This window comes from Girardinichthys multiradiatus, chromosome 4 (assembly GCF_021462225.1).
Source record: "Girardinichthys multiradiatus isolate DD_20200921_A chromosome 4, DD_fGirMul_XY1, whole genome shotgun sequence".
In the NCBI taxonomy this organism is placed as follows: Eukaryota; Metazoa; Chordata; class Actinopteri; order Cyprinodontiformes; family Goodeidae; genus Girardinichthys; species Girardinichthys multiradiatus.
The window spans coordinates 15,850,490-15,864,475 of NC_061797.1; the positions used below are offsets into that span (position 1 = coordinate 15,850,490).

At 40.9% G+C, this 13,986-nt stretch overlaps 1 protein-coding gene across 2 annotated transcripts in view; it reads right to left on the reverse strand.

Annotated features, from left to right (window-relative positions):
- itga11a (integrin, alpha 11a) overlaps nt 1–13,986 on the reverse strand; it is a 75,565-nt gene that overhangs the window by 5,343 nt on the left and 56,236 nt on the right. For both annotated transcript variants that reach the window (XM_047362264.1, XM_047362265.1), the window contains 4 exons: nt 3,460–3,536; nt 3,241–3,324; nt 2,960–3,050; nt 2,557–2,670 (listed from right to left, as the gene is read on the reverse strand). In XM_047362264.1, the coding sequence (XP_047218220.1) occupies nt 2,557–2,670; nt 2,960–3,050; nt 3,241–3,324; nt 3,460–3,536 (366 nt within the window). The remainder of the gene's footprint in view (nt 1–2,556; nt 2,671–2,959; nt 3,051–3,240; nt 3,325–3,459; nt 3,537–13,986) is intronic.

Genomic DNA, 13,986 nt, shown 5'->3' on the forward strand with positions numbered 1-13,986 from the left:
GTGGTCATTATTATTTTCCATCACTGCATTAACTTTCCTGGGCCTGGAGTTCACTAGATCCTCTCAGGTTGCCTCTGGAATCCTCTTCCACTCCTGCATGGCGACATTCACATTCACAGCCATTCACACCTGAGACCTTGTAACACCAATGAGTGACATGACATTGTGGAGGGAAAATGGCTAATTGGGCACAATTTGAACATTTTCACTTAGGGCTGGACTCACTTTTGTTGCCGACAATTTAGACAGTAATGTCTGTGTGTTGACTAATTTAGGGGACAGCAAATTTACACTGATATACAAGCCGTACACTGACTACATTACAGTATATTCAATTCAATTCAATTCAAAGATACTTTATTGATCCCCGAGGGGAAATTAGAAGATATCAAATTGTCATATCTTCCGTGTTGTCCTGTGAAAATATCTAATAAAATATTTACAAAAATGTGAGGGGTGTACTCACTTTTGAGTAAAAATAAGTTGAAAAATAAGTCCTCAGCTTCAATTTAAACATGCTTGGGTCAGTGGATCCTTGCAAGGGAAACATAGATCGATGTTCTGTTAGGGTTGTGTATAAACACTACTTTTCAAGTCTCATGGCAACAAAAAAGCAAACTTCTCTGCCTGAAAAAATATCAATTTTGATCCTCACATTAAAAGCATTACTGCATGTTGACAAAATCTGAAATGAGGATAGATAGTAACCCAGTTCTTGTCAGATTCAGTCGAGTTTTCAAGCTAGTAACTTCCAGCAGCTTAAATCACTTAAAACAAACCTAAAATGAAAATCTGCTTTCCTAGTAGTATAAAAAGTAAGTAGCCAAAAAATGTCTGATTGCAAAACAGTTTTTTGCTTTTTTTCATCAATCCTGTCAGTATGTGCAGTTTTCAGGCTAGGACATAACTGCAGAAAGGAATGCAGGAGCAGTGAGTAGAAGAAAAGAACAGAACATTGAGCATGGGCAGAAAAACAGGCATGGAAAAAGACATGGGAGTGGATTAAGCAGAAATATATACAGGGGTTGGACAATGAAACTGAAACACCTGGTTTTAGACCACAATCATTTATTAGTATGATGTAGGGCCTCCTTTTGCGGCCAATACATCGTCAATTCGTCTTGGGAATGACATATACAAGTCCTGCACAGTGGTCAGAGGGATTTTAAGCCATTCTTCTTGCAGGATAGTGGCCAGGTCACTACGTGATACTGGTGGAGGAAAACGTTTCCTGACTCGCTCCTCCAAAACACCCCAAAGTGACTCAATAATATTTAGATCTGGTGACTGTGCAGGCCATGGGAGATGTTCAACTTCACTTTCATGTTCATCAAACCAATCTTTCACCAGTCTTGCTGTGTGTATTGGTGCATTGTCATCCTGATACACGGCACCGCCTTCAGGATACATTGTTTGAACCATTGGATGCACATGGTCCTCAAGAATGGTTCGGTACTCCTTGGCAGTGACGCGCCCATCTAGCACAAGTATTGGGCCAAGGAAATGACATGATATGGCAGCCCAAACCATCACTGATCCACCCCCATGCTTCACTCTGGGCATGCAACAGTCTGGGTGGTACGCTTCTTTGGGGCTTCTCCACACCGTAACTCTCCAGGATGTGGGGAAAACAGTAAAGGTGGACTCATCAGAGAACAGTACATGTTTCACATTGTCCACAGACCAAGATTTGCGCTCCTTGCACCATTGAAACCGACGTTTGGCATTGGCATGAGTGACCAAAGGTTTGGCTATAGCAGCCCGGCCGTGTATATTGACCCTGTGGAGCTCCCGACGGACAGTTCTGGTGGAAACAGGAGAGTTGAGGTGCACATTTAATTCTGCCGTGATTTGGGCAGCTGTGGTTTTATGTTTTTTGGATACAATCCGGGTTAACACCCGAACATCCCTTTCAGACAGCTTCCTCTTGCGTCCACAGTTAATCCTGTTGAATGTGGTTTGTCCTTCTTGGTGGTATGCTGACATTACCCTGGATACCGTGGCTCTTCATACATCACAAATACTTGCTGTCTTGGTCACAGATGTGCCAGCAAGACGTGCACCAACAATTTGTCCTCTTTTGAACTCTGGTATGTCACCCATAATGTTGTGTGCATTTCAATATTTTGAGCAAAACTGTGCTCTTACCCTGCTAATTGAACCTTCACACTCTGCTCTTACTGGTGCAATGTGCAATCAATGAAGACTGGCTACCAGGCTGGTCCCATTTAGCCATAACCTCCCACACTGAAATGACAGGTGTTTCAGTTTCATTGTCCAACCCCTGTATGTAACAGAGATCTAACAGGAAAATAATCTTAAAGTACAAAGAACACAATAATGAACTGAGAACTAATACAGTAACACCTAAAAACAAAAAAGAGCACATGAACTGAATAATACAAAGTCTAAAACACATAATAAGGAAATTCTCAAAATATACAAACAACATCAAAACCCAATCACCTCCATGTTGTGACACATTCCTAAATATTTGCATTGGCTATATGATTGTTATTTATGTTCACAAGCTTCACTTTCAGGTTGTCAACTCACCTGATCAATATGGAAGTCAAATAGCTGCAGGAGCTGGTTCCCATTTTTTGTCATTTCTGGGATCTCAATGTTCAGCTGCAGATCTCTAACTGGAAAATATCCAAGGTTCTGGATCTGAGTCACACACACACACACACACACACACACACACACACACACACACACACACACACACACACACACACACACCCACACACACACACACACACACACACACACACACACACACACACACACACACACACACACACACACACACACACACACACACACACACACACACACACACACAAGCACATATACAAAGAGCAAGAGAGAGAGATGAACGACATAAATTATTCCCAGGCTGTGCTTTCCTGTATGGTACATTAAAAACCAAGAGATGATAAAAATTCTTTCTCACCTGGAAAGTAAAGTTAAAAGGAGGGCCGATGACCCCAGGTTCTTCTAGTGAGAGCTCTGATTTGATCTCATAGCGTGTTGGAATTGAGTCCCTTTCAAAGCAAAGAGTAAAAATAAACAGAAGTGCCCAGTTTTTTAGCATTTTTAAAGTTTACATTCCATCTTTACTCAAATGTATAATCCCTTCAAATATGTTCTGTATTTCCAAGTTTATAAATATTCAAAAAACAACAATCCCTTGAGCAATGGTAACTGTTGGGAGAAGTTGAAAATTTGACAAACCTGGTAAAGAGAATGTCTCCCTCATATTTCAGTGTATAATAGATCTCATTAAAATTATCTGCTGTGTTCACTTCTTCGCCATCACTGTAGAGAGGGCAAAAATATTAACAGCTATTGTCTTTCATAAATATAGAAACAAAGTTTAGAAAATATCCGTCATACAAAGAGAAAATGTATTTCCTTCTTGTAGGTATGTTTGGAAAATGAAAATGTTCAGACCTGCTGGCCTCCAGGAGAACTCTGAGGTGCTTCAGGAAGATGGTACGACTGAACTCAAACTCCAGGCGAAACAAAACCTACACCAGGATGAAAAAAAATAATACTAATATTTAAAAACCCTGTAAATACAAGGGTTTATCTCACTGAAGTAAAATGTAAGTTGATTCATTTCAATGATTCCATTTAAAAAGTGATACTCATAAATAGATTCATTACACAGCAATGCATTTCAAGTATTTTTTTTTACCAGTTTGATGATTATGGCTTACAGCTAATCAAAACCCACATTTGTTTTCTCAGGATATTATAATATTGCATATGTCTCCATAAAACATATTAGTACAGAAATGTTGGCCTACTGAAAAGTATGTCCATGTACTTAGCAACATATGCACTCATGCTTGGCTAGAGATTTTTTTACATGAATTATTATATTAAAGTGATTTGATATGGAGGTGATCAGCCTGTGGTTCTGCTGAGGAAGCCCAGGTTGCTTCTTCCCCTTGAAAATGGTCCATAGTTTCTCTCTAGGTCATGCCATCCATTGAAGCACTGTGATGCAATGGTCATTAAAGTAGGTATTGGTACGTGGGCAGTGTGGGCAGGTGCCACGTCCTGCTGGAAAATAAAATCAGCATCTCCATAAAACGTGTCTGCTAAAGGAAGCATGACATGGTTGAAATCAACACTGACCCTAACCTCAGCTTGGATTCTGTGGGTCTCCACTCTTCCTTCAGAGTGTGGGACCTTGATTTTCTAGTGAAATATACATTTTATTTTCATCTGTAAATGTCTCTGGTTCAGGAGTGGATTAACTCAAGGGGTGAACAGACATTAGTCTATGACTTGTGAATCTCAACCAAACTTTTGACTGGGCTTTGTTTCACAACACTTTCAAATCTGCTTTTATCCCTGTTGCTTGTGCAACTTTTTCTAGTAGAGTTTTTCCTTCTGCTTCAGCTCTCCATTTATACGCTTAAAAAAAAACACTTTTTAAACATCCAACGTCTTTCAGACTGACCTTTCGAGGCTACCCTCCATGTGAAAGACATCCATGACTGTCTGGTGGACAACTGTCATGCAAGCAATTTTCCCCATGATTGTGTAGGACAAATCGTCACTTCACATTTATTTGTTAAAATTATTTTAAAGTTATTGATTTTTGTAATATTCAGATGTTCTGAAACTGAATTTGGGGTTTCCATCAGCTGTAAGCCATAGCCAAATACATAGAGATAAATGTTTGAAATTCTGATTAACCTAGGGGCATATGTAAGTCAGAAATGTCTCAACAATCAGTTTACAGATCTATGCTCCCCAGCAGTAAATGCTCTGAATTATGGATATAGGATAAAGATTGCAATAATCTGTTGTATTCGCTGGATTTAACCCTAGGCAGTTGATTATACAGCTGGTGCTGTAAAAAGTTTACGACAACATAAAACTCTTACAGGGATATAATAAAAGCAGACCAGCACTAAAGATAAAATAGTGAACATGAGTGAATAAATAATTGGAATAAGTTTGACGAATCCCAAACAACAACAGAACGAAAGCAATGTCTGACAAGAAAAGCAGGTTTGATCATCAACACAGAGCACATAAAGCAGAACGGAGCCGGGTTGAGCATTGTTTACAATCCTCTGTGCCATAATGAAATCCTGATGGATCCTGTCTGACCACAGAGGAATTCAAAACAAGGTTACTATAGTTTCCCTCAATGAAGAGGCTCATATGAGATAAACCACAGATACAGCACGAAGATGGTGACCTTACCGTATTTAATCAAGACCAAACAAATGTGATGAGCATACTACAACTGATAACATCTTTTAATATTGGTTATGTTTCTTCATAAAAACTTCCATTAAACATACACAAACAAATGCAAGAAAAAATTAAGCTTGAAAAAGTGATTTTCCAAGGGTAGAAGATGTTGATGTGTTACAAAAGCTGCATTTAGAAATTCAGATTGCACATGAAACCCTTCCTTATCTTCTGGGTTAGTACAACTTGCTGCTTCCCAAATCCACATCCCAATTGTCAAATCAAATGTCTAGTCAAAGAAATTAGCATTTCATTATCTATTCTTTATAAAAAACACATTTATTACCCTTAATAAAGGCTAGATTTTAAGAGAAAGTCAGAAAATAAGATAGTCAAAACACATAAATTGTTATGATTTTGGCACGTCTGCTCTACCCTGTCTCCCTGGCTGCAATCAGCAGATTAGATGCACCTGGTGGCTGCTGCAGTGTAGTGCAATCTGTGGCATGCCAAGCACCTGTGTCTGCCCTGATATATACTGACTCTGACAAGCAGACGGTGCCAGATTTTTGAAAGCCATTGTGTGAGTAGATATCCAACGTTCCTTCCTGTCTGATCATTGTTCTTGACCTTGCCTTGCCTTTTGGATTTATGCCTCTGCCTGCTCCCTGTCGGACTATTTGGACTCTGGTTGTTGACCTTGTTTCCTGCATCTGGTTTATGCCTCTGCTTGCCCCTTGCCTGATGCCTCTTGTTCCGATCATTGACCCTGTTTCTGTCCTTGGATTATTGAGCCAGCCTAGCCCTCGGATTATTCAGCCTGGAGTCACTTCTTACCTGTGCTGTGGAGATCACCGCCTGCCGCCCACTGAGGTTTCCCCTCTGGGTTTCAAGTTCCACTCAAGACAAAAGCAGTGATTCCTGGAAGCTGTGAGGAGTGTTACCTGTGTGACGTTTTCCTGTGGCTGAATAAACCTTTTAAACTTTCAGTACTGTGTCTGGCTGAATCTTGGGTCCGCCTTTTTCTGATTCATAGCAGAAAAATCTGGCCAAAAATGGACCCATCGCCAGCACAACAGTGGCGTACCCATGTTGATGAGGCCCTTTCCTGGTTGGGTTCCGGCTTGGAGGAAATAATTTCCACATTACGTTCTGGCAATCTTGTGTCTGAGCCGCCACCGTCACAAAAGGAGCAACGCCTCTCTCCGCCTGAGATGTTCAGGGGAGACCCAGACCAGTGTCGAGCTTTCCTAACTCAGTGTGAAATTCATTTTGAGCTTCAGCCGTCATCCTTTCCCACTGAACGTTCTAAGGTGGCTTTTGTTATATCTCTGCTGGCAGGAAGGGCGAAGCAGTGGGGGACTGCTGAATGGCACAACAGGTCTGCATCGTGTACCTTATATGAAACTTTTTCCAAGGAGCTCATTTGAGTTTTTAACCCTGTTCTTCTGAGTTGTGAAGCCGCAAGAGGCTTACTGTCCCTCAAACAGGGTGATCAGTCTGTCTCGTCTTATATAATTGACTTTCATTTGTTGGCCACAGATAGCCGTTGGAATGAGGCAGCACAGATGGATGCATTTATGCAAGGACTAAACGCAGACATCAAGGATGAGTTAGCAACCCGTGACTACCCCTCTTCCTTGAAACAACTCGAGGACCTGGCTACTCGCATTGACATTCGGCTGGCAGAGAGAGGGAGGGGGAAGCGACATGAGGAGGGTCGCTCATCATTAACTCAGGGTCCTGCACTCTGGCATGAGAGAAGGAGTCGGTCACCTCTCACTGAGGAAAATGATAATTGTGAGCCCATGCAGTTGGGCAGAACCAAGATTACCCCTGAAGAGAAGAATCGTCGGAGAAGATTCAAGCTCTGTTTTTATTGTGGAGAGAAGGGACATTTAGCACTCAGGTGTCCATTAAAAGGACAGGCTCAGCAGAGGAAGGGAGTTTTCTACTGAGCCGAAGTCAGCTAACTGCCTCCTTCTTGTTTCCTGCTCATTTTCGAACCTCTTCCATGTCTCTCCAGGGGGCCGTGTTTATTGATTCAGGAGCAGACACTGAATTCATGGATGAAGCATTCGCCATTAAGAACAACATAAAGCTCATTCCTTCAGCTGACACACGTAAAGTGCTAGCATTGGATGGTCACAGCATGGACATTTCACACCTCAGGACGGAGGAGATTACCTTAACAGTTGGAGGTAATCATCAAGAGAATGTAACCTTCATGATCATAAATTCACCTGAACTTCCTGTTGTCCTAGGGGCCTCCTGGTTGCAGAAACACAACCCTCACATTGACTGGAAGAGAAAAGAAGTTCTGGGTTGGTCTGAGTCATGTTCCACTGACTGCCTTTTGTCTGCTGCTACAGAGGTCAGCGTGGAGAATGAGGTTGAGGAGACCTATCCGGATTTATCCAAGGTACCTCAAGAATACCATGATCTAAAGGAAGTATTTAATAAGATTAAGGCCAAGAACGCTCTGGCTCATGCTGTTCATTCGGCTCGTCATGACTGTGATCTGCTCAGAGAGCAGTATGAGGAGGAGCAGGAGGCCAAAGCTGAGCTGCAGCTTGCTATGTTCAAGGCTAACAGCGAGGTATCTCAGTGGAGAACCATGTATGAAACTGATGCCATTCAGTGCAGTGAGGAGCTCGAGGAGGCCAAGAAAAAGCTTGCCCAGCGTCTTCAGGATGCTGAAGGGTCCATCGAGGCCGTGAATGTGAAATGTGCCTCTCTGGAGAAGACCAAACAGAGGCTACAGGGTGAAGTGGAGGTCTTGATGATTGATGTGGAGAGAGCTAATGCTCTGGCTGCAAACCTGGACAAGAAGCAGAGGAACTTTGACAAGGTTCTTGCAGAGTGGAAGCAGAAGTATGAAGAGAGTCAGGTCGAGCTGGAAGGAGCTCTGAAGGAGGCGTGTGCTTTGAACACAGAAATGTTCAAAATGAAAAACTCCTATGAAGAAGCTCTGGGCCACCTGGAGACCCTGAAGAGGGAGAACAAGAACCTGCAACAGGAAATAAGTGATTTGACTGACCATATTAGTGAAACAGGAAAGACAATTTATGAACTGGAGAAGGGTAAGAAAACTGCAGAGAATGAGGTCAGGAGCAGGAATGATGCCCTAAGGTGCCAAAGAATATGGAGAAAGACCAGGAGGTCGATGATCAGAATGTCACTGAATCAGTCAAGAACGGCCAACCGGAGACGGACCCCTGCCCCAAAGTACAAGGTGGGGCAGAAAGTTTGGCTCTCCGCCAAGGACCTACCATTAAGGGTAGAATCCCGGAAGTTGGCACCCCGATTTGTTAGACCTTTCCCAATTTCCAAGATCTTCAACCCTGTCGCTGTACGGCTGAGATTACCCAACTCTATGAAGATTCACCCCACGTTCCATGTTTCTCAGGTCAAGCCCCTCGTGGAGCCCCGACTTGGGCCCACCTCCACCCACCCGGGTCATTGATGGTGGTCCAGTGTTCTCGGTCCAGCGCATTCTCAGGTCCAAGCGAAAAGGACGTGGATTGCAATACCTGGTTGACTGGGAGGGCTATGGGCCTGAGGAGCGGACTTGGATTCCTACGAGGTTCATCATTGATAAGGACCTAATTTGTGAGTTTCATCGTCTCCATCCTGATCAGCCTCGTGGTCCGTCAGGAGGGGGGGTACTGGTATGATTCTGGCACGTCTGCTCTACCCTGTCTCCCTGGCTGCAATCAGCAGATTAGATGCACCTGGTGGCTGCTGCAGTGCAGTGTAATCTGTGGCATGCCATACACCTGTGTCTGCCCTGATATATACCGACTCTGACAAGCAGATGGTGCCAGATTTTTGAAAGCCATTGTGTGAGTTGATATCCAGCGTTCCTTCCTGTCTGATCATTGTTCTTGACCTTGCCTTGCCTTTTGGATTTATGCCTCTGCCTGCTCCCTGTCGGACTATTTGGATTTTGGTTGTCGACCTTGTTTCCTGCGTCTGGTTTAGGCCTCTGCTTGCCCCTTGCCTGACGCCTCTTGTTCCGATCGTTGACTCTGTTTCTGTCCTTGAATTATTGAGCCAGCCTAGCCCTCGGATTATTCAGCCTGGAGTCACTTCTTACCTGTGCTGTGGAGATCACTGTCTGCCGCCCACTGAGGTTTCCCTTCTGGGTTTCAAGTTCCACTCAAGGCAAAAGCAGTGATTCCAGGAAGTTGTGAGGAGTGTTACCTGTGTGACGTTTTCCTGTGGCTGAATAAACCTTTTAAACTTTCAGTACTGTGTCTGGCTGAATCTTGGGTCTGCCTTTTTCTGATTCATAGCATAAATAATTCATAGGTGTGAGAGAAATGAGTGATGATCAGAATAAATATGAAACAAATAAACAAAATACAAAGCTCGTGGAATAAATTGCAAATGTTTTAAGCTATTACAAAATTCGTCTTATATATCTTATATAATTTTTAATCAAAATCATCCTAAAGGTCCTTCAAAGTTTAATTTTGAACTTTAGCTTCCTGTTTTGTGACAAATACTTGTACCTGTTCTTTTCATAAGAACTGCATATCAAGCCCATGTGTATTCTGTGTAAAAATAAGTAGCTTTGCAAAGAAACAACCTTAAATTGGATGTATACACACTTTGTTTAGACTTAGCATGTGAATTTGTGCCTTTTCTAAATAAGGCACAATTTCTTCTTTCTGAACTTAGGTCTATAAAAATAAACCACATTCAAGTTAGTTTGACAGAGCGTATTTTTGCAGTAGTATTCTTCAGCGGAAAAATGGAATGGAACCATGTTTGATAAACATGTACAATTATTAGAACTTTTTACTTGCATCGAGAAGGTTCTGAGTTAAAAAAACAGCTGAGGCCTTTCTGTTTGGACTTTTTATGTTTCTCCTGTGAAGTTTGTGTCCCCTTTACATGCATGGCATTTTTACAGCTACTCTGGTTCCTCCCAGTCTGAAAACATGCTTGTTATATTAATTGGAGATTTGAAAATCGCCCCTAGCAAAGTTTGTTTGTCTCGCTTGTCTTTGGGTTGGCGCAGTGATGGAGTGCTGCTCTGTCCATGGTGGAGCCTGCTTTTAACTCATTGACTGCTTTAGAGAGTCATCAATCCTCCTCAAACCGACAAAAGTGATGGGTGTATTTTTTACTATGACATATCAATAATATGTGCTGTGAAAATATTTTTCTATGAGGAATGAAATGAATGGATCACAACATCCATTCAGTGGTTTTTAAACATGCAATGAAACATTGTCTTTCAAGGAAAATATGCAAAATGCTACTTTCAATGTGAGCAAAAGTAGGCCTGGTACTGGTACTGGTGTCATAATCCTGAGGTGTTTGGGTTTGTTTTTCTTTTCTGTTTCTGTTTTGACTATTTCCTTGTTGTTTACTAAGTTGCTTAGGTCATTCAGTTCATTTCCCCATGCTTATTATTGTTAATAAGGTGTTGCCTATTAGTTTATTTCTTTATGTTAAGTTTCTTAGTCTATTCGTGTGTTCTTGTTCTTTGAGTTAATTTGTTAGATTTCTGTTAAATATTTTCCCTGGATTTCTTTGTATCTCTTATGTTAATTAGTCCGTCTCCCTCAGCTTCCATACTTCTGTCTCAGCTGTTCCACATTATCTCCTGATTGACCAGCATCAGATATGATTCTCCACACCTCCCTCAGTATTTAAGCTTACCGGTTTCATTGTTCAGTACTGGATTCTTCCATTGACCTTATGTTTCCTCGTTGCTCCATTAGACTTTCTCATACTCTGTTATGTTCTCCATATTTTTTCTACCTATGCTCGATGACCTGCTTCTCATGATTTCTGGTAAGTTTTCTTATTTTGTCCGTCATTAAAAAACGCTTCTTTTGCCACAGCCTCGTTGGATCCTTTTGCAACCGCGATCGTGACAACTGTACCTTTCCAAAAGTATTGATGCCCGCATGAACCTTTCACTTTTTGTCACACTGCAACAATAAACGTCCATAAATTGAATTGAAATTTTACATGATGGACCAACACTACTAGTGCATTATTGTAAAGTGAATAGAAAACATACATAGTTTTCTTTTTTATATCATTTGTATTACATTTGTAATTAGCACCTGAACCACCTTTACCTGCTGTTTTTTTGGAGTAAGTCTATAGCTAGGCATTTCCAGAGACTGAAATTCTTTCCGATTTGTCCAAGCAAAATAACTCAAGCTTAATAACTGGACTTAATGAAAAGGATCTGTGAACATAGATTTTCTAATCTTGCCACAAATGATCAATTGGATTGATGACTGGGCTTTAACTGGGTCATTCTAACAAAAAATTTACTTTAATAAACCAGGGTGTTTAAAACAAGTCCTCTGGGATCAGTGTCAATCATGTGCTAATTTGTGTTGGTTAATCACATAAAATACATTCATAAAATATATTGATGTTTGTAGTCGTAATGTGACAAAGAATGCAAAGGTCAGTCAGTCATTTTATACCGCATTTTATACCCATAGTGGGTCGCAGGGGAGCTGGTGCATATCTCCAGCAGTATATGGGCGAGAGGCGGGGTACACCCTGGACAGGTCGCCAAGAATGCAAAGGTTCAAGAGATATTAAAACTTTTGCAATATTACAATGAATGAGTTATCAATTTTGTTAATTGGGTATCATATCTAATTTCTTGTTTTCCTCTTTGTCTCAACATTATGATCCCAGTTTTTGCCAGCCTACCTTTGAACAATCTCTCAAAGATGCCAACCATCAAGGTCAAATTCAATTTTGTTTTTTGGACAATTCAGTATCTGTCATGTTTTATTTCTCTAAACTAAATGTCTCTGAAAAACGAAGGCTGAACAGGGTTGTGATGATTCCCGCTGAAGGAGGGAAATCTGAAACTGTCACTTCACTGGGCAGATAAACTGGAAATAAATATGTAGAGAGAAAGCCTCATTAAACTGAGACAAACTTATAACCGCCAATATCTGCAAAACATACAGAAAACAAAGTCCAAAGTCGATCACATCAAGCTGACCAGGACAGTCACCAACATGCACATAACATACGGGTTTAAAGTTTACAGCATATGGTTTATTCTGCACTGGAGACAAGCAATCGAAAATAGGCAAAACTGACTTTTCCTAAAAAAGAAAGCTTGTATCGAAGTTGCTATTTTTCTTCAATGAAAGAGTGGTTTGGACTGGTTTGGCAGCTTCCCAGATGTACAACCATCCTTATTTAACATTCACCACATTTTTAAAAGGAACTTGACTGTGGAAGTCCAGCTTTGTGGCTCTGGATGCTGTTCAGGCTGAATGAGCGGGTATGAATCTCTCCTGGAGATTTAAAGGATGGCTGGGTGCTTCTGGTTCAGCTGTTGGCGAGTCTGGCAGGGAAATGTTGGCTGTTTTGTTGCCCAGGAGATGAGTATTGTTTGTTATAAATACATGGTTAAGATCCTTCCTTTATTTCTACTCACAACAGTTTAGTGAATATGGAAAGCAAGACAGACTATTGTCAGCACATGTACAGAAAAAATGGCTTTTAAAATGAAAAAAAGGAGTTTAAGGGCCTTTATTTGAACAGTGAGATAAAAGACTGATGTCATCCTTATCTAGGTTCAGATAAACATCACCTTCTAAACAATAAAGTTAAATCTCTCCCCTTAAAAAACACATTGAAAACTGCAGAGTCCCGTAAATATTGTTGACTTTACAGCCCAGTGGAAAGGCTTAGAATCAGCAGAATTGATCGTAAAAATCAGAAACAGATGAGGGAAAAATTAGATCTCATCATTTTTTGTCTCCATTTCACCTGGTGCACTGGAGACAAAGCAAAGAGGAGAATTTCTCAGCTTTGTTTACCCTGTTCACTAGATCTTAATATTCAAGAACAAAATGGTTTTTGATGTTTATCTCTAAAGAATGACTCCCACTTCTGCAATTGCTTATATCTAATCTGAAATTTACAAACATATGTACCAGATTTCACAATGTCATTGTGTAAGAAAAAAAAAGTCCATCCAACCCTTTTCTATATTTCCGATTAGTCTTTGTAAGGTGATGGAGGACTGCTTGCCTATTTCCAGAGATCAATGGCAATAGGTTGGGTACACCCTGAACAGGTCGACCAGTTCATCAACACAGAGACACACAGGACAGAACCACTGACACAAACACTCTCTCTCTCTCTGTCTAACAAGCATCCTTTTGGGCCTTGGGAGGAAGTGGGAATGCCTGGAGATGCAAGCATGGGAAGAACATGAGAACTCCATGAAGAAATGCCAAAAAAGGGCCAACAAAATAAAAATAAAAACATTTGTGTGAAAACCCAAACAAACTTAATTAGTTATTTTCTGTGACTTTAAAAGTGTCACATTGTTGTGGAGACATTTTTGCTCTTTTTTCCATTGTTGCTTCAGCTCTTTGAGGTTTGCAGACATTCTTTCCTGCTACGGTACATGTAAAGTTTTTCCAGTCAGAATAAATACCTAATAGAAAAGTAAGCCATTGTTAAAAGAGAAAAAAAAAACTTTCACTTAAACTGCTACAATAATTTAGATTTTTAATCAGCTTTACTTCACTTTTTTACTGAGCTTTACTTCTACAGTTACGCTGAACAAATACACTCTACTCTGAAATTTACACATTCAGTTGTTAGTACAGGTTTCACACAGGAATGACCATTGGGGGTACACTCTTACTTCCATTCCCATGTAAATAATCATCAGCTACTAAGAAAATGTGAGAATGGTTTTAGAGGTTTTTGAAATGCATTGGCAAACACCGGTTTTGA